General features: G+C 60.5%; 3 protein-coding genes across 7 annotated transcripts; 2 read left to right on the forward strand and 1 right to left on the reverse strand.

The window, feature by feature from the left end:
• Positions 1-30: 30 nt before the first annotated feature.
• Positions 31-4,895, forward strand: ANAPC11 (anaphase promoting complex subunit 11). Of its 3 annotated transcripts, none has more exons than XM_030843178.2 (3): positions 31-171; positions 678-798; positions 4,548-4,895. In XM_030843178.2, the coding sequence occupies exons 2-3, from the start codon at positions 690-692 to the stop codon at positions 4,691-4,693; spliced, it is 255 nt and encodes an 84-aa protein (XP_030699038.1). In that variant the 5' UTR covers positions 31-171; positions 678-689; the 3' UTR covers positions 4,694-4,895. The 3 variants fall into 3 exon arrangements, with proteins under 3 accessions (XP_030699038.1, XP_030699037.1, XP_060146987.1); XM_030843177.2 differs by having other exon boundaries at positions 32-191; XM_060291004.1 differs by having other exon boundaries at positions 48-201.
• A 2,242-nt stretch (positions 4,896-7,137) lies between these two features.
• Positions 7,138-7,585, forward strand: NPB (neuropeptide B). Its single transcript, XM_030843171.2, is given in 3 exon segments — positions 7,138-7,324; positions 7,327-7,382; positions 7,457-7,585. Coding segments are annotated over 3 exon segments (372 nt in total).
• Positions 7,586-9,887: 2,302 nt separating this feature from the next.
• Positions 9,888-17,241, reverse strand: PCYT2 (phosphate cytidylyltransferase 2, ethanolamine). 3 transcript variants are annotated; one of them, XM_030843156.2, is made up of 14 exons: positions 17,087-17,241; positions 15,134-15,222; positions 14,389-14,550; positions 14,066-14,132; positions 13,317-13,401; positions 13,105-13,149; positions 12,815-12,868; positions 12,241-12,379; positions 11,904-11,986; positions 11,578-11,655; positions 11,335-11,400; positions 11,104-11,169; positions 10,743-10,831; positions 9,888-10,657 (listed from the first exon to the last, which is right to left on the reverse strand). In XM_030843156.2, the coding sequence occupies exons 1-14, from the start codon at positions 17,239-17,241 to the stop codon at positions 10,546-10,548; spliced, it is 1,290 nt and encodes a 429-aa protein (XP_030699016.2). In that variant the 3' UTR covers positions 9,888-10,545. The 3 variants fall into 3 exon arrangements, with proteins under 3 accessions (XP_030699016.2, XP_060146956.1, XP_030699017.1); XM_060290973.1 differs by having other exon boundaries at positions 10,743-10,801; positions 17,087-17,240; XM_030843157.2 differs by lacking the exon at positions 12,815-12,868 and having other exon boundaries at positions 17,087-17,240.
• Positions 17,242-17,352: the final 111 nt, after the last annotated feature.

The following is a 17,352-nucleotide window of genomic DNA, read 5'->3' on the forward strand; positions in this document are numbered from 1 at the left end:
TCCTCGGAGCGGCCGTGGATTGGCTGTGGGTCGGTGGCGTCGGCAAGGAGCGAGGCGGCGCGTGCGCGCTGGGCCAAGGGGCTCGGCAGGCGCCGCTGAGAATTGCCGGGCCGCGGCCGCAGTCGTTTACATACCTTCCCGCGCGGCGCCGGCGCTGCCAACTGAAAGCGGGTGGGGCGGCGCGCGATTAGGTCGGCGGGGGTGAGGCCGTTGGGGCGGGGCCGGGCGTGCCGACCCTCCCTTGCCCCTCCCCCACCGCTCCCAGACCCCGCACCCCAGTCCCGCAGCGGGGAGCGGGTGCGGCTTGCGCGACCTGGCCCGGGGTTGTTACGGCGTGACCTCGTAGGGAGCGGGCGTGGGTCTCCATCTCTCACCCCGTCAGTCATGTCCCTTTCAGAAGTTGCGCAGAGCACGTTTTTGCAATTGTTAACGGTATCCGACGCGCCTTTCTCTGGACGCCCGCGCAGAAGTGCGGTGTTGCCAGACGCCTTGAGCGTCCTGGTCTCCCGAGGAGTCGGTCCCAGCCCCAGCCCCCTTGTAGACAGCTTGTGCTGCCCTTCGGCGGCGACTCGTGCCTGCGCTGACCCTCTGGCTCGGGGCGGCACTCCTTCATTGGCTCACAAGTGCTGTAGCTCCGCGTACTCAACGGAGCCTCGTGGTCTCTTTCCTCCCCGCAGGCTTCCCGCGCCATGAAGGTGAAGATCAAGTGCTGGAACGGTGTGGCCACTTGGCTCTGGGTGGCCAACGACGAGAACTGCGGCATCTGCCGGATGGCCTTCAATGGCTGTTGCCCGGACTGTGAGTGCACCCTGCCCGCTCTCTCTCGAGCTTTGCCTACCCTTCGGCCTTGACGTGTCCCTAGAAATACCTGCGCAGCGTCCCTAGGGTTTGGTTTCCTTTCCCCAGGAAAAGTTAATAGAGAAAAGCCAGGCTATTTGGGCCCATATTTGTACAAAGACCCCGTCAAAAGTTTTGTAAGAAAAAGAGCACAGCTTCCTATCCTGATGGAAGTCGCTATGAGACACGTGGAACAAAAAGTTGTGTTAAAACCTTTTATTTGAAAATTCTCAAGCGAACACAAAAACGTAATGTAATAAGGTCATCCCCCATGCAGCACATAGAGCAGTGAGTAACATGTGTCTATATTTGTTTTTGCCCAGATGTTTTAAAGTTAATGCTAGATGTGAAGCCTCACCCCACTCACTTCAGCTGCGTCTCTAAATGTAGTGCTGACTTTTACCCACCACTGTTGTCACATCAGATAACATGACGATAGTTCTTTACTGTTGCCCCTCATTCCTAGTCCTTATTCAGATTTCTTTAGTTGTTTCCAAATGTCTTTTTTTTGCGGTACGCGGGCCTCTCACTGTTGTGGCCTCTCCCGTTGAGGAGCACAGGCTCAGCGGCCATGGCTCACGGGCCCAGCCGCTCCGCGGCATGTGGGATCCTCCCGGACCGGGGCACGAACCCGCGTCCCCTGCATCGGCAGGCGGACTCTCAACCACTGCACCACCGGGGAAGCCCCCCAAATGTCTTTTTATTATTGGGTGGGGTGAGCCAGGACCCAACGTGTGATCACTTTGTTCCTTTGCTACTTAATCTAGAGCAGTTCTGTTTCGAGTTCTCTGTCCCTTTTTAAAAAAGACATCTAATTATTTCAGAAAGTGTTGTCTTGCAGAATGCCTGCGCTCGGGTTTTATCAGATTTCTTCTTGGTGGTGTCTTTTGCATTGTTCCTTTGTCCCCACTGTATTCTGTGAAGTGAAAGTGTTTGGTTATATATTTGGGTCAGAAGCAGATTTTTGCACCAGTGAATTTAGTTTTTAGTCAGACCCAACTGAAAGGATCTGAGGCTTTGCCTAGGGGACAAGGGTGGTCCCAAGAGAGAAGTGGGACTTGGGGACTGATGAGAAGTCAGTGACCAGGCCTGTCACTGTGGGGCTGTGAGCATTGGAATAATCATAGGTTTTTGCTTCTTACCATGAAATTGAAATTATTGAATTGTAGTGCAAATATCATTTTATCTTAGTCTTAATCTTTACATCTCCTGAGAGGAAATGTCATCACTCAGGGGCTAATCTATCCTGATTTAATCAAACAGGTGGGATATAATCTTGGGAAGTCAGTGATTGGCTCTACTTGATGAGGTTTTACATAACAGGGAAGGAAAGTAGAAGCACAAGGTCTGGCTTGGTTTAATCCATTTAAAACCACCCTTCCTAAGGGTACAGCACAGGCTGTGGGTAGGTACTTGCAACTTCCTCAGCAGCAGATTGTGACCTCTGAACAGAAAAGTCCTCGGAAGCATTTATGTGGCCATTCCCTCGGCCTAATGTGGGCCAGTGAGCCTTTGTGTCTGAGATGGCACCAGGGGCCGCATCCCAGTGTGCGGTGCTTGCTCACGTGTGCTGGCTGCTAGGAAGAGGGGGTTTAAGAGTCTGAACTTTGGACCTGCTGGTTATGAGGTTAGAGTGAGCCAGTTGTAATGAGCAAAGTGTTTGGCTAGGCCAGGGCGCTTTCTATACAGATCAAGTGACACTGGGTTTCTCTCTGCTGAAATGGAACTCCTATGGAGAATCCAGAGTGACTCAGGCTGTCATAAATCTGCTCCTCGTCCCTGGGTTTTGGGAGTGAAAGTCTTGTTAAGAAGATTCCACCGGCACTGGCATGAGTCACTGTCGGCTTGCACTTGTGCTGTCAGATGCCCCGGCGGGCTGCCTCCAGGAGCCCTCCCTCAAACGGACAGGATGGCTGGGTACCCCCACCAATAGGCTGGCTGGCCCCTGCTCACCCTCTTCCAGACTCTGTTTGTAGGGACTAATGTGTTAGGGGTGATTCCAAGCATAGTTCTGCTGAGGTTGGAAAGACCCTGGGTGGGTGGGAACCAATATAAATCAGGTGTCACACTCTGTGGGTTCCTGGCACAGAGTCCTACTCACCCCACCCCCCTGGCCTGGGAAGCAGAGTGAGTTAGATCGTTTTGTATTTGCCAAGTAAATTATTTTCTGTTTGTTTTGTCATAAAAGTTTCAGAAAGGGTGTGGCGTTTCGTTATTGAAAGGATTTTTTTAAAAGATTGAGGAACACTGCCCCAAACCAAAGAGTAGAAAGATGGAAGTGCCCATCCCTTCTGGCTCCGTGGGGTTTAGGTACCACTGTGGGGCAGGGGCTGCTTGCGAATTGGGAAGGAGCTGAGTGTTTTCAGCAGACATTGAAGGATATTTAAGACCTGGCACCCATACCAGCCTCCTGGTCCCTTCAGGCAGTGGCATCTGCCTTCGTGAGTCGTGTGGCCCTGGCCTCCTGTCTGTCAGGTCGGGTAACGGAGGCTGCGGGAGCACCGTGAGGTTGGATGAGAGCACAGGCCAGGTTCCCAGCCCCTTGTGCAGCTCGGAGCAGGTGCTACATGAGGTTTTGAGAGCATTGTCATGTGGCTCAGCCATGGTGTTATCTCTTTAACGCATCGTACAGTCAACTGTCCCTGTGTTTGGTGTCAAGAGTGAGGACCAGGACCACAGGTGACCAGCCCAGCCCTGTGGTCACAGGGGTTCAGCCCTGCACTTAGGAACTACTTCGTGGACAGGATGTACCCTGTTCACCCTGGCTTGTCCGGCTGGTCCACCGTGTTTATGTGCTAGTGACATCTGGATACAGCTCGTGTTTGATAGGCGTGAAGGGCCCCCAGGGCAATGATTGGGGGAATGACACCCCTAAGAGAGGGTGGAGAAAGCAAGCTGCAGCTCCTTAATGCCCATGGGGACCTGACTCGAGGCTGGGGGAGGCCACTGTGCTCTGCTGGCACCAGCTGCGTGATGGCTGGGGGAGGCCATTGTGCTCTACTGGCACCAGCTGCGTGATGGGGTTTTCTAGATTCTTGAAAATCAGAGAGAGGCTAGTTTCTCTTGATGACAGGCAGTGTAGCGTGTCCTCTCTGTGCCAGGCCCTCTCCACAGAGGTAGCATTTCCAGGTGTGTGGGGTGGAGTGCCAGCAGCAGGTGCCCTGGGCCTTGGAGGTAGGATCCTTTTAGGCTAGAAATGGAGAGGAAATGGAAGGTAGTGCTGTATCACTCCCAGCTGCCACCAGCCCACTCCCTGGTACTGCACTGGGTCCCTGCTGCCTAAGGACGGAGCCATCTAGGTCCCAAGGCCCCAGCCCACCTCACCTTGATCAAGAGGAATAGTTCACCGCTCAGAGGCGGGTCACCTCTGCAGGCTCCTTGACACACTGATGTAACCTTCTTGGCATCACAGGTGCCAGGTGATAGTGGCAGAGCTGTGGTGTGTCTGCAGATGGGCCCAGCCCCTGGGAGGCCAGAGCTCTTCCTGCCGCTGAGCTCCCTGAGCTGCTCCCCCTTGCGAGGGGAGAGTGGAAGCAGGAGCAACCTGGGTGGGCTTTGCAGATGTTTACCTGGGGCAGCTGCACGGCAGAATCTGTGGTTTCACTCCTGAAACCTGTCCTCTCTAAGACACAAGGCCACCCTGGGTGCACATCCCCCACCTGGCTTGTCCCGAGCTCTGTGACTCACTAGTCCTCTCATCCCACCCGCAGGCAAGGTGCCAGGTGACGACTGCCCGCTGGTGTGGGGCCAGTGCTCGCACTGCTTCCACATGCACTGCATCCTCAAGTGGCTCAATGCGCAGCAGGTGCAGCAGCACTGCCCCATGTGCCGCCAGGAGTGGAAGTTCAAGGAGTGAGGCTGCGCTGCCTTACTCGCCCCTCGCCCTGAGACGGCCCCACCCCCACATTGGCTCTGGGTGGCCATGGTTTCCACTGGGACAGTCCCCTTTGGGCTGTGACAGGGTTGAAACGAGGACTGGAGCTGCGTTTGTTTTTTTCCATCACAACACTGACACTTTTATCCAATAAGTAAAACTCATTAAACCACATGAGCCTGGCCAGAGGCCTCCTGTTGCTTGTTTTCTTGGTGCTGAGGCTGTCTTGGTGTGCGCCGAAATGAAAACTCTCATGAATAAACATCTCGATGTGTTTCCACGAGGCCCTGAGTCACATCCCCTGGAGGAGAAGGAGCTTGGGATCAGCCGGAGGAGCCGGGGTAGGAGGGACGGGCTCAGCGGCTTGAAGAGACTAGCCGTGCGGAGGCCTGGGGACTACTCTTCAGGCTGGTCGTTAGGACCCTGGCAGGACACAGCTAGTGGCCACTGCTTTGGTTCCTCCTGCCGGTGGGCCTTCCCTGAGCAGGTGCTGGTGGTGCTGAACCGGCTCTGCTGAGGCAGCTGTGATGGCTTTTCTTGATCCCTTTCTCCCCTGCTCCAACTGAAAGCCAGCTCCTTGTCAGGGCTGATGTCCTTGACGTTAGGATGTGTCCGCAGGTGTCTGAGGGTCTCCCTTCCTAGGGAAGGACAGCCGTTGGGCCATCTTTGAGCACTTCTGTTCCACCACAGCTCCCATGGGGTGGTGGCCCCTGGGGGGCAGCGATCCCAGACCTAATGGTCTTGTGCAGCTTCTGGGTGGAGACCGCTGCAGGCTGCATGTCTTGTGAGCACTGGCTCCTTCCAGTCTATTCTCGATGACCTCTCCCCTCGGGGCCACTGTCCTGTAGCTGGTTGCTGAGCACGTTTATGCTACTCTACCTGTCCCCAGTCCCCAGGCGAGAAGACTGGGCAGTGCATGGTCACCCATGTGGTACCATGCTTCCCATCTGAACATTGTGCCCAGAGGAAAGGAAGCCCTCACAGAACCTGGAGGTCATGTGCTCCTTGCCCAGAAACCCAACTGCCAGGGCCCTTGTGCTGGTGTCTGTCCTGGGAAGGCACGTGGCCAGGATGTTTGGAAAGTGTGAGCAGGAGGACGGTTGGCTGAGCAAGCCTAATGGCTGACGTCACCTGCTGTGTGCCCTCCATCTTGGACCCTTGGGTTCAGCCTCCTGGGTGCTCCTACTTAGCTGCCAGTTTCTAGGCAGCAGCTCTACTCTAGGGGCCTGTCTACACTGTCTGGATGCAGGGTCACCAAGGAGCTCACAGACCAGTAAGAAGACTAGCCCTCACTGAGAAGTGGGCTGTGGCAACTGTACAGGGTCCCACTGCAGGGCCTGGCCTCCATCTGGCCTACCCCCAGTCCGCCTCCCCTCCCTGAAGTCCTTCCTTCCCTGGGGAATGCTCTCCTGTGACAGGAAGTACCCACATGCCTGGGGTGCCAGACCCTGAGCCCAGCCTCCAGGCTTTTAGCCTTCCTGCACTGGGACAGGTGCACTCACCCCAGAGGGGTCCACAGCTTGCCACAGGTCACATGGTCCTCCTGGCAGGCCACTGCCCCTTCCCTGCCGGGTGGGCTCCTCTCCACTCTTTCCTGGGTTCCAGCCCAGTCCTTCCAGGGCCTGCTTGGTCCCCTTGAGCTGGACACACAGCTGCCTGCCAGGCCCTGCACACACCCAGAGTCCAGCCATCTGCCCTCTCCCGGGAAGCTCAGGGGCCACACCAGGTCCTCTCAGGATCCCATAACCTCAGCTCTCTTTCCGCCATGGTGGCACAGGATCACAGCACCTGCCTTTGCAAATGCTCTCCCCTGGCTTCCCCTCATCTCTCCTGTGAGCCATTCTGCCTGTCCTGCCATCAGCTCTGAGGACCAGACCAGTTGTTGAAACTGACTTCTGGCCCCAGGCCCTCCCAGACTTCCCTGCCTCCTCAAGAAGCCCTTGTCCTCTGGTCAGTTCCCCTTTAGGGTGGGAACTGCTCGTTTGTCCCCTGGGCACAGTGCAGCCAGTGGCTCTCTCTCCAGCCTCTTGAGTGCTGGGGACCTCCGGGGGTGACTCGGGGCTGGGGCGCCATCGGACTGGTTGAGGGTTCAGTGCAGCACTGCTGCCCCCGCTCCCACTGAGGCCAGACCCAGGAGGGACCAAGGTTGGTGGGAGTGGCCTGGGGGCCGCCTCCCAGTAAGAGCAGGCAGGGTCAGAAACGGGGAGGTGGGCCGGGGTGGGGGAGAAGGGGGCGTCTCCACCAAGCTCTCGACCATCTGTTCCTCCAGCGCGCCCCTGTGCCCAATAGGCGCTGACCCCATGGGGCTTCTCCCTCTGGGATGCGGAGGCCCCTGCGTCCCGGCGTCCGCCCTCGCACCTCGCCCCGCCCAGCCGCAGATATAAGGCGCCGTTGCTGCTGTTTCGCGCCCCGCCGCCCGCGTCCCCATGGCCGGGCTTGCGATAGTGGTGGCCGCCGCCTTGGCGCTGTGCCTGCTGCTGGCGCCCCCCGGCCTCGCGTGGTACAAGCAGGCGGCGGGGCCGGCCTACTACTCCGTGGGTTGCGCCGCGGGGCTGTTGTCCGGCTTCCGCAGGTCGCCGTACGCGCGGCGCTCCGAGCCCCCCCGTGGGCACGGGACCCCCGGGACGGGCTGGCGCCTTTCCCGGAGCTGCGCCCCAGCCTGCGGAGCCTTGTGAGTACTGGGCGCTGGAGGGTGCGGGGCGCTGGAGGGGTGCGGACGCCCCCTCATCCTCCCCCCGCCCCCAGGCCGTGTGCGTCGAGGACGTTACCCGGAACCTGCAGAGCTGCGAGCGGCTCCCCGACGGCCGAGCCATGTTCCAGTGCAAGGCCGACGTCTTCCTGTCACTCCGCGCCGCGGACTATCTTAGCACGTGAACCCCGATCCCGGAACGTGGACCTGGCCTGGCTCCCGCGGGCACACCCTGGGGCCTGCCCTTGCCCTGGCACCAGATGGCACCCAGTACCGCCCACCCATCCCCATAGTAAATGGCTTAATGAATAAATGAGACTCGCAGCCTCTGGGGGGGCCGGTGGCCCAGCAGACGGAGTGGGCAAGTACCTGTGAATCTCCAAACCGGACTCTGGCCACCTAGGAGCACAGACAGCAACTAGGGCCCTTAGGCCAACAGGCTTCACGGAAACACCTGCAGAGGAGCTCCCAAGCCCCACTGCTGGCAAAGTGCTGCTGGGCCTCCAGCTGTATCGGCCCCAGACATCTTCTGGAGCCCCACATCTGGCTCTGCAAGGCTGCTCTCCATGTCCCCCACCTCCAGCCCCTACCCGACACCTCCCTGCCTTTGTCCACGCAGCTCCTGGATCCTCCCAGGAGGTGGTGCCTGGGTCGCCCACTAGCCATCAAGTCTATTAGGCCAGCTCAAATGTCCTGCCTTACAAAAGCTTCCCCTGAACACTCCACACCGGGAGGCCCTCCTGCCTCAAATCCTAGGTTTCTTGAGACCAAATATCTCCCTTACCAGAGGGGCAGCTCTGGGGTCACTCTTCTTGGAGCCCCCCAAAATTCCTCAAAGTACACAGCACAGGACAATACTTGTGCCAAGTGAATGAATAGGCTGGGCCCAGCAGGAGTGGGAAAGCAGCCAGATGTGCAGCTCCAGGACCAGGAGGGGCTGCACCAGGGGGATGACAAAGCTGGGCGCCACTGGAGCTGAGTCCTGAATCTGACGTCAGGCAGCTGGCTCCTCCCAGGCCTGGGAACTCTTTGTTCAGCCCTCCCTAGACCCACAGGGAAGCAGATATCCCCAAAGCAATGGGTGCTGCCCCACCTTGAAGAGGGAGGGGCTGTGTAGGGCCAAAGCTCCTGAGCACAGCTGCCTTGTGCCAGCCTCCCCCCACCTCACACTCAGGCTAATTCCCTAATTCACTTGTGGGCATCTTAGCAGGTTGATTTGCCCTCCCCACCCCCAATGAAGTTGACTTGAGTCCTTGGCCTGAGCCCTGGTCCCAGAGGTCTGCAGCCTGTCTCAGTGGTGTCCCCCACCCCCATGGGGCCTTGCCAGCTGGACCCACCGGCCCTCCACTTAGGCTGGGGGTGGGACCCGCAATCCTGCTGCACCTGGTGGACCAGTCTCTGGAGGAGCCCACCTCCTGGACCCCCAGGCCCTGAGTCTCCTCCAACCGTGCGTGGCTCACCTGGGGCTTCCTGACTGCTGCTGTGGACTGCTCCCCAGTCCTCACCTTGCGGTGCCACCCAGCAGGGGGTTCTCAGCAGGCCTAGGGCTGACTCCAGTCTCAAGAGGAACCCTCTGGCCTATCCTGTGTCCCACACTTACATCAGTCTACAGGGGACTGGCTGATCCCTGCCGCCCAGGGATCTGAGCGTGGGAAAGTCTGGCATCACTGGGCTCCTGAAATTGGGGGCCCAGGTGGGGTGGGGGTGCAGGGAGGGCCTTGTGCCTCTCACAGCTTAGTGAGCTCCCCCTACTCGAGGAGGGAACAAAGGAAGCAAGGCAGCAGCTGCCCGGCCAGGGTGCGTGCACCGTAGTCCCCCACAGCAGCTTCCTGCACGGGTTCTAGGCTGGACCTTAAGGACCAAAAGAAAGGACAGGCCCACCTTCCAGAAGTAGTGACCGCTGGCCAGGGGCTCCCATGGGGCCGGGCCACAGGGTACTCCAGCCCCATCTGGCTCAGCAGCGCAGGGCAGAGGCCATTCTGGAGGAAACTGGCAGAGGACTGAGAAAACATCACAGTCCTCACTCTTGACCACCACAGAGCCATAAACCACTGCCACTGTTCCCCCCCAACCCCATCAAGAGGTGCCCGGGGTCAGCACCCTGCAGCCACGGCGCTACTCCAAGTGTGCCCTGACTTGGGTGCAGAAGACCCTGAGATTCTGCGGATTGGGCCAGGGAGCAGCCCCTAATTCCTTCCTGGATCAGGCAGCTCTATGTGGGCCGCGGGGTGTCAGCCTCTCATTTTCCCCATGACAGACCCTGGGGCCAAAGGTACTCTGTTGGTCCTTGCCTCCCTCCCCTTTTTTTGTCGCCTGCCACGTGGGAGACAGCTGGAGATGTCTGGGGGCCCAGATCTGGGGGGTTCCTTGCTGCCATCATGCTGCCTGCTGGCCCCCTCCTTGCTGGGTGGGCAACGGGGAGCACGGCCAAGGTGGTGGGTTTCCTGGTCCTGCCCTGCAGGGTTGAGAGCCTGAGGCAGAGCACCTCCTAGCAGGTTTATTCGGTTGCACACCAGCTGGTCAGGTACAAAACCGAGAACAGTCTGTGGGGAGGCTGGCCCGGGAAGCAGGGGGTGCAGCGTCCGGGCGACAGGCCCCGGGGCACCAGGGACACACTGCAGGGCAGAGGCCACTCATGTGGGAGGTGGCATGGTCTGCACTCTGAGGAGGAAAGGGGGAGGGGCCCTGGGTCACTGCTCCCTGACGCTGGCTCCCACGGAGGCCGGGCGGGCAGGAAGGCCACGGCCTCGAGCTGGGCGGTGGGGGGCATCCAGGGTCTGCAGGAGCTTCCTGGGGGCAGAATGGAGAGCAGCAGCGGAGCCGAAAGGATGGAAACTGGGCCTTTCCGGGCACGCAGGGTGGCACCCCTCTGTTGAAGGTGCCCCCTGCTCATCCTGCCTGTTGGGCTGCTCCACTGTGCTGGATCCCCTCACTGTGCAGCTCGGCAGGAAGGGCAGGAGGGCCTGCTGCAAGACGGACACCTCACGGGCAGGGTGAAAGGCAGTGTCCTCCACACCAGCCCTTCCACGGCCAGGTGGTTGGAAAGGAGGGCACCGCAGCTTTGTTAAAAACCGAGCCAAGCTCTCGAGGCAGGGCTGGGACAGGGCCAGCACTCGGAGGGCCCTTGGCGACCTCTCCCCTCTGGTCAGAAGTCACAGTCGCTCTCCCTCTCAGGCCGCGCCTCCTGCTGTCTCATGGCCTCCAGGAAGGCCAGCTCCTTGGCCTCCTTCTTCTGGTTCCGGGCCTCGTACTCCAGCCTGGGGGCCAGGTGGGGGTGAGTAGTGCACCCATACCCAAGCCTCAGCGGCTTCCCGTGCCCCCAGCAGCCTGGCTGAGACTCACCTGTTCTTGATGATGCGCTGGACAATGAGATCCGTGGTGAGGTCATTCCCACTGTTGATCTGACAGAAAATACCTCTTCTTTTGGGCTCCTGGAGGCCAGGAGGAGGAGGTGAGAGCCCTCCTTTGGACCCCAAGAAGACTGCCCTGCTGCCCTGGTTCAGAGAGTTCCCACCCCACTATGGTGGGGGCAGTTATTCCCACCCGTTAGCAACCTGCCTCCTTAAGCCGTGAGGCCATCAGCGTGGCAGCTGTCATCCCGCCCATTTCCCAGACAGGCATGATGAGGTGCGGGGGCGTTAGGTGGCTGGGAAGCATCAGACAGTGGCCATCTCATGTCTGTCAAGGGCCCAGCATGACCCACCTCATATGGGTCGGAGCCATCCTTGTCAGGCATGATTTCTGTCTTCCCATGACACACCAGGTCCACCTGGGGAGGAGGCGGGGGTCAGGGCGCCCTCCCAGCATCTCCACCCATGGTCCCCTGCCCCCAGAAGGCCCTCTCCAGGGAAGCAGCCTGGGCTCAGAGAGCTGGCCTGGCGCCACTCAGTCAAGACCCTCCCTGGAAGCTGCCCGCCAGGAGCCCCGTCCTCACCTTGAAGTGATCCAGGAGCTCTGCTGTGACCGAGTACGGGGCCCCAATCACCACTTCGGACACATACTGGGCGGAAAGGGAGCACAGCTGGTTAGATGGGCCTCACCAGGCTGCGGGGTAGGGGCTGAGAGGCAGCATGGTGAAGCCCCAGACTCCTGTACCCCAGGGAGGGTCCTGCGGAGAAGCAGCTCCAGCCTTGGAAGGAGGCGCCACTGGGCCTGCCACCTGCCCGCCTGCACTCACCCTGCAGGCCAGCACGCTCAGGGTCCGCTCATGCAGGTTCATGATGGGGTAGTTCTTCCCCTTGTAGTGGTTGACCTCCTAGAGCCAGAACAAGGTTGGGTCACCTGGTGACCTCAGGGGTGGGCTGGGGTGGGAGTGAGGCCGTGCTCCCTCCCAACAATCCCTCGTGGGGTGTCTGCCAGTGTGGGGAAGCCCTCGATGGGAGGCTCTCCTGGGCTTCTCCCTGGAAAGAGGCCCAAGCTTGCCACCTCTACCTCGCCTGTGCCCAACCCCAACCCTAGGAGCCCCTCCAGAGCCCCCACGCTACCGGCTGCCCGGGGTGAGACCTGGTCAAAGTGCAAGCCGGCGATGATGTAGGGCCTCTCCGCCAGGCCATGTACCTTCTCCAGGAAGTCCACGTGCCCGATGTCTGCGCCCAGGTTAAGGACTGAGGAACCAACGAGGAGCGGCCGCCCACAGAAGCAGAGGCTCAGACAGGTACCTTCCCACCCACCTGCTCGTGCCTCTCCATGCTGACAGTGGCGCCCCTGCACCCCACCGCAATCCTGGGCCTTCGAGAGTCAGGGAGGCCCCTCTAGCCCCCACAGCCCGCTGGGGCAGATGTGGAAATGCACAGAAAAGGCCTGGGGCAGGGACAACCCCCGACCCAGTCCCAGAGGATACGGAACAGGTCAAAAGCACCAGCCACGTAGATGACCGTCTCCCCCGGCTGGGGCTCCTTCCCCGAAGCAAACTGGATGATCTTCCGGGATGTCTGTAAAAACTGGGACACCCCCGTCCAAGGGTTCCGCCCCCCAGGACACTGTAAGCCGAGAACAACCTGGTCAGCGACAGAGGCCTCGCAGGCACGTCCCTTGCCTGTGCCCATCCTTGGGGCCCGCATCCGCCTGTCAGTCTGCTCTGGGCGGCACAGGTGTGAGATGGCGGGGGCAGGCATGGGGGCTATAGGCCGGGACTCCAAACCCCTAGCCACAGCCTGCCACTCGCTTGTCGCTCTGCTGTTGTTTCCAGGCAGACATCTCAGGCAGGGATGCCGAGGGCTGGCTGGCAGGTGCCTGGTTCACACCACAAGCAGGCTGGGCGGGGCCGCTATGGCCGGTGGGACTGGGGTTCTGTCCCATGGCCAAGCAGGCGCTGCAGCCAACACCACCTTGGCCTGGCAACGAACCCGCTAGGAAGAGGCCAGTGGACATGGCCCTCGTGGGGACCTGGCACCCTGAGGCCACCGTCTGGTCACCTGGGAGGAGCCTCCTGAGGAAAGTGTCTCCCTGGAGGGTGTCGGGTGAGAGAGCTACAGAGGGAGAGAGGACCAGGTCACCTGGTTAGAGACCCCTCGTACGCGGGCAGTCCTCACTTTTCCTCCATGCAGTGGCTGCTGGGACCGGCCAGCCAGCAAGACCGGCGGTCAGTACCCGGTCAGTGTCCAGAAAGCAGGGAGCAGGGTAGAGGGCAAGGCTCCAGGCCAGCCTTTCCCCAGGGGTGGCCTGGGGGTTGGGCAGCGGCCCAGACAGCACAGGTGACACTCACCTTGCCAAAGCTGTCTGCGTACTCCCGGTACTCGGAGGACATCTCCTGCACGGAAGGGCAGGGGGTTGAGGGGCCTTGCCCTCCAGACGCAACCAACCCCAGGACACCGAAGCTTGCTGTCCTAGTGCCCACTGAGGGGCAAGGGTGGGGTAGGCGATCCCTCCCTCCCAGCTCTGGGACCTCGGGGATTCCGCTCTGGCCCCAAGACTCACCTGGCTGCTGTGATGGGCCTTGGTCACAAGCAGCATGCGGCCAACGAGGTCTGTGGTGGACACCCCCTGGGTGCGCTTGCATTCTCTGGGAAAAGAGTTGGGGGTGGGGCTCTCATCCTGGGACACACCTGCAAGGCTGCACCTCCTATGGGCACCTAAGTTGCCCCACCTAAGGGCAACTCTGCTTGTGGCTGAGTCTACCGTGGTCCAGCCCCCAGCCATGCTGTGCACAGACCCGGGCGTCTCCTCGCCACTCTCAGCCACAACAAAAAACCAAGACCAGGAGAGTGGAGGGACCACTGAGATTTTATCAACCAAAGGAAATGACTGGACAGAACGCTGTCACTAAGCCCCAAGTTCGCAGTGTCGGGGTGAGCAGGCCATACAGGGTGGCTCTGGTCCTGTTTTGTCCACTGACGCCCAGGTCGTGCCTCATCACACACTCCCTGCCAAGGGAACCCCAGGCTTCACTGCCCCATTCGAGCTGCTGGCCACACTGGCCTTTTCAATTAAAGTGACTCAAACAAAAGCCAGCTCCCCAGTCATACCCCACGTTTCCCCTGCTTAGCAGCTGCCCGGGGCCAGTGGCTACCGTACTGGGCGATGCAGATGTATGGCACCCCCAGCTCCAGTCCAGGCCACGAGAAACAGGCTGCGGCCCGGACGCTGCCCTCACAGGCAGAAGGAGCTCGATGGGACCTGGGAGCCCCGCTCCTCGAAAAGCAGGGCACTCAGCAAGTAGAGCTTACCTGTACCTCCCAGCCTGCTTCACTTCCTCGTAGGTATCCCGGCCATCTACAGTCAGCGTGATATCATCTAAGGGGTGACACGCACACAAGAACAAGGATCTTAACCCAAAGCCATGAAGACCTCCAGGCCCATACCCCGGCTCCAGGCCTGCCCTGGTGTGCATGCGCTCCTTTCTGGGGAAGGACCCAGAGCTTCCTCAGACCCTCAAAAGCTCTGTGCTCCCCAAAGTGTGAAGAGGCCGGCACCTCCAGATGCCCCTCTGATGGTCAGGTCTGGAGCTGCCCAATTCCCCTGCCCCGGGGGCTCTGCCCTGCCGACTCACTGCCATGGACGCAGAAGTCGCAGCTGTACTTGTCCAGCGTCTCCAGCGTGGTGACATAGGGGGCTGCTGGCACCACCTCGTCCACCCACTTGATGGCCTGCACCATCTTGTATCTTTCCTCCTGAGTGAACACCGGGGGCCCCTTGTGCTTGGCGATCTCCTCTAGGGAGAGAGAAGAGGACAAAGAACAAGGTGGGTGACCACTGGAAGGCTGGCCACAGGCTCACTGGCTCCTCCTCAGAAGTCCCCTCCCAGAATCGAGCAGGGTCTGCGGCCACATGAGGGCTCACGGTGGGAGGCTGTCTCTCATCGGGCCCTCAGCTCACGAGGCAGGACCACAAGGAGCAGCCCTGCTCTGTCCTCTGTGAGCCGGTACAGGCGCTGCGGATGCACTTGCTGGGTAACTGCACGCCCCTCACCCCCAGCCAACCAGAGTTCCAGGTACGGCCCGGGGTTCCCTTTTGATGGCTGGGTGCTCTGTCCTCTAAGGCCCTGGGAACCAGGAAGGGGGTAGGAAGTGGGCGGCATACCTGGACTGATCCCCTGGACCACCCCTGCCCCCCAAGCTCACGACAGGATGCAAGACGGGAAAGCTCTGGATGGCTTGGCCTGGGCCGGGGTTGGGGCGAGCCTGTGGAGCTGCACTTCTGGGGAGGACGGCTGGGCCTGGCCCTACCCACCAAGGGGACCTGTGGCGTCTGTCACAGGCGTGGGGGAGGAGGGTGGGCCTGGCAGCCCGGCTTACCGTCAGTGTGTACACCCACGATGAGGTGGTCACCCATGGCCCGTGCCTGGCGCAGCTGGTTGGAGTGGCCATAATGTACCATGTCATAGCTGTGGAGAGGGCAGGGCCATCATCCCAGTGTTGGGGGTGCAGTCTTGCTCCTCTGCAGTGTCCTTAGGAAGCCCTCTGGGAAGCCACCATGGGGAACTGCTCCCAGGGTCCGGTTGGGCCTGGGCTTTCAGAGGGGCGGGGTGCTCAGCTCTCCACATTACTGGCCCCTGGGCTCAAGGTCAGACTGAGCGAGCATGGCTGTGCCCGGGGACAAGGCCTGGCAGACCTGAGGGCTGGTGAGTGCACAGAACAGCCCCTGTTCCCCACACCTGGGACAGCACTCTGCCCTCAGCCCCTCCCCTTCCCAAATACAAACTGTCACAGGCAGCCCGTCTGAAAGGTAATAGAAGACAATGTTAGTTCAGGGGTGGACTGGGCTCTGTACTACTGTGAAACAGCCAGACAGTCCCGGGGGCCAACACAAAACAAAGTCCAGCCAATGAACAAGGGCAGTCACTGGCTTTAGAAATCCTGCCTGCTCCCCAAGGCCTCTGGAAACTCAGTGAAGCTTTGCTCTCTGGGGCCAACAACCACCTCCCTATCACCTGGTACTAGAGCTTTCATCCTCAAATCCAGGCCTGGTTAAGAGTGAACTCTCAGCTGAAGGCCACACCCAGCACCACAGCAGCCCCACTCGGGTTGCCATGTGTGGCGGAGGGGACACCCACTTCCCTGTGGGCCCTGAGGCGGGCCCTCGTTCTCACTCTGCTTCTTCCCAGCCTTGTATTGCCCTCTGAGTAGGTGGAGCTGTCCCTGCTTCTCCAGGTGACCCAGGTGTACAAAACCATTCTACTCAGCGCCACCTGCTAGCCCCACCCCAGCACATCAGGCCCCAGCAGACAAGCCTGTGGGGCACAGGGCTCTAGTCCTGGGCTTAGGGAAGAGGGAAGTCCAAATTCAGGAGCCTGGCAGGCCCTTGTGCCCACTGGACAGGCTGGGCAGAAGGAGGGTGCATGGCACAGAATGCAGGGTGGACCTGGGTCCAGGCTGTATCCCAGTCACTGTGGCCTGTGGCTGTGGCCTGCTGGGGCAGGGGCCAGGCCTGGTCAGGGCCAAGATCAGAGTCAACGGACAGGAAGCCACGCCCCCTCCACAAGGTGACTCAGGTGCAGGCCCAGGAGTATGGCAGCCCCACTTGCTGGCCGCTGAAGCCCTGGGCTAGCCAGATGTTTTTCTTTCTCTGCTTCCATCAAATAAGGTCTGAGGAAGCATCCAAGTCGTCAACTTATCACTAGAGGTTCACTTTCCTCCTGTCTGCTGACGGCCTCAAACCTATCTCAACACCACTCCAGCTGTCTGGCTTGCCAGAAAAGAGGACAGTTCGGCACTGTAGCCCTCCTCAGATGGACCCAGGAGCCTGGGGGCTTCATTAGGGTCTTACACAGATCGGGCAATGCCTGCGCTGACGCTTGCCCAGATACCTAGGAGAACCTTCCTGGTTTTGTGCCGGCAAGCTGGGAGCCGGACAAGGAGAACTCTGGGAAGACATTTTGGGTGCACGGCTCCTTCGGAGAAAAAGAGCTCCTAGGGCACTGAAATGATTAAAGTCATCAAGGTTAGACACGCAACTTTGGCCACTATCGTGCACGAGTTAGGCAGGTGGGACAGCCTGGCTGGGTCTCCGGCTTAAAGGCAAACGTGAGAGAAGGAACGTCCGGGGAAGGCGCTCATGTAGAGATCCGCAGAAAGACTCCAGCAACCCTCAGCCGCGCTGCCCGCGGCGACGCGGTGACCCGGGTTCCAGGCGTCCTACGCGGCCGAGGCGCCGCCCGCCCCGCACTAGCCGGCCGCCCGACCCCGGCGAAGGCGACCACAGCTGTCACCGCGGCCCCGCCCGTGCCCCCCGCCCCCCACCGCGCTCACCAGCCGTCGCACCACACCCGCACGGCACGCCTGCCCCCTGGCCCCGGCCGCTCGGCGCCGCCTGCCTCCCCGTGCCCGTTCCGGATCATGGCCTCGAACCGGCAGCGCGGCACGGCCGGCTCCCCACTTCCAGCCCCCGCAGCTCGCGCACGCATGCGCCGTCACGCGGGCCTCACCCGCCTCTCACAGCCAATGCCGAGCGCCGCCCCGCCCCGCGCGCGGAGCCCCGCCCCCTCACCTCCCTCGCGAGGCCAATGGCGAGCCCT

This window comes from Globicephala melas, chromosome 20 (genome assembly GCF_963455315.2).
Source record: "Globicephala melas chromosome 20, mGloMel1.2, whole genome shotgun sequence".
Lineage (NCBI taxonomy): Eukaryota > Metazoa > Chordata > Mammalia > Artiodactyla > Delphinidae > Globicephala > Globicephala melas.

Coding starts and splice junctions, on each gene's coding strand:
- PCYT2 (XM_030843156.2), bottom strand. CDS start 17,241: ATGCGTGCGCGAGCTGCGGGGGCTGGAAGTGGGGAGCCGGCCGTGCCG. Junction 13,150..13,316: donor AGGCCCATCACAGCAGCCAG/GTGAGTCTTGGG, acceptor CCTTCCGTGCAG/GAGATGTCCTCCGAGTACCG. Junction 10,832..11,103: donor ATGGCTCCGACCCATATGAG/GTGGGTCATGCT, acceptor CCTGGCCTCCAG/GAGCCCAAAAGAAGAGGTAT.
- ANAPC11 (XM_030843178.2), top strand. CDS start 690: ATGAAGGTGAAGATCAAGTGCTGGAACGGTGTGGCCACTTGGCTCTGG. Junction 799..4,547: donor CAATGGCTGTTGCCCGGACT/GTGAGTGCACCC, acceptor TCCCACCCGCAG/GCAAGGTGCCAGGTGACGAC.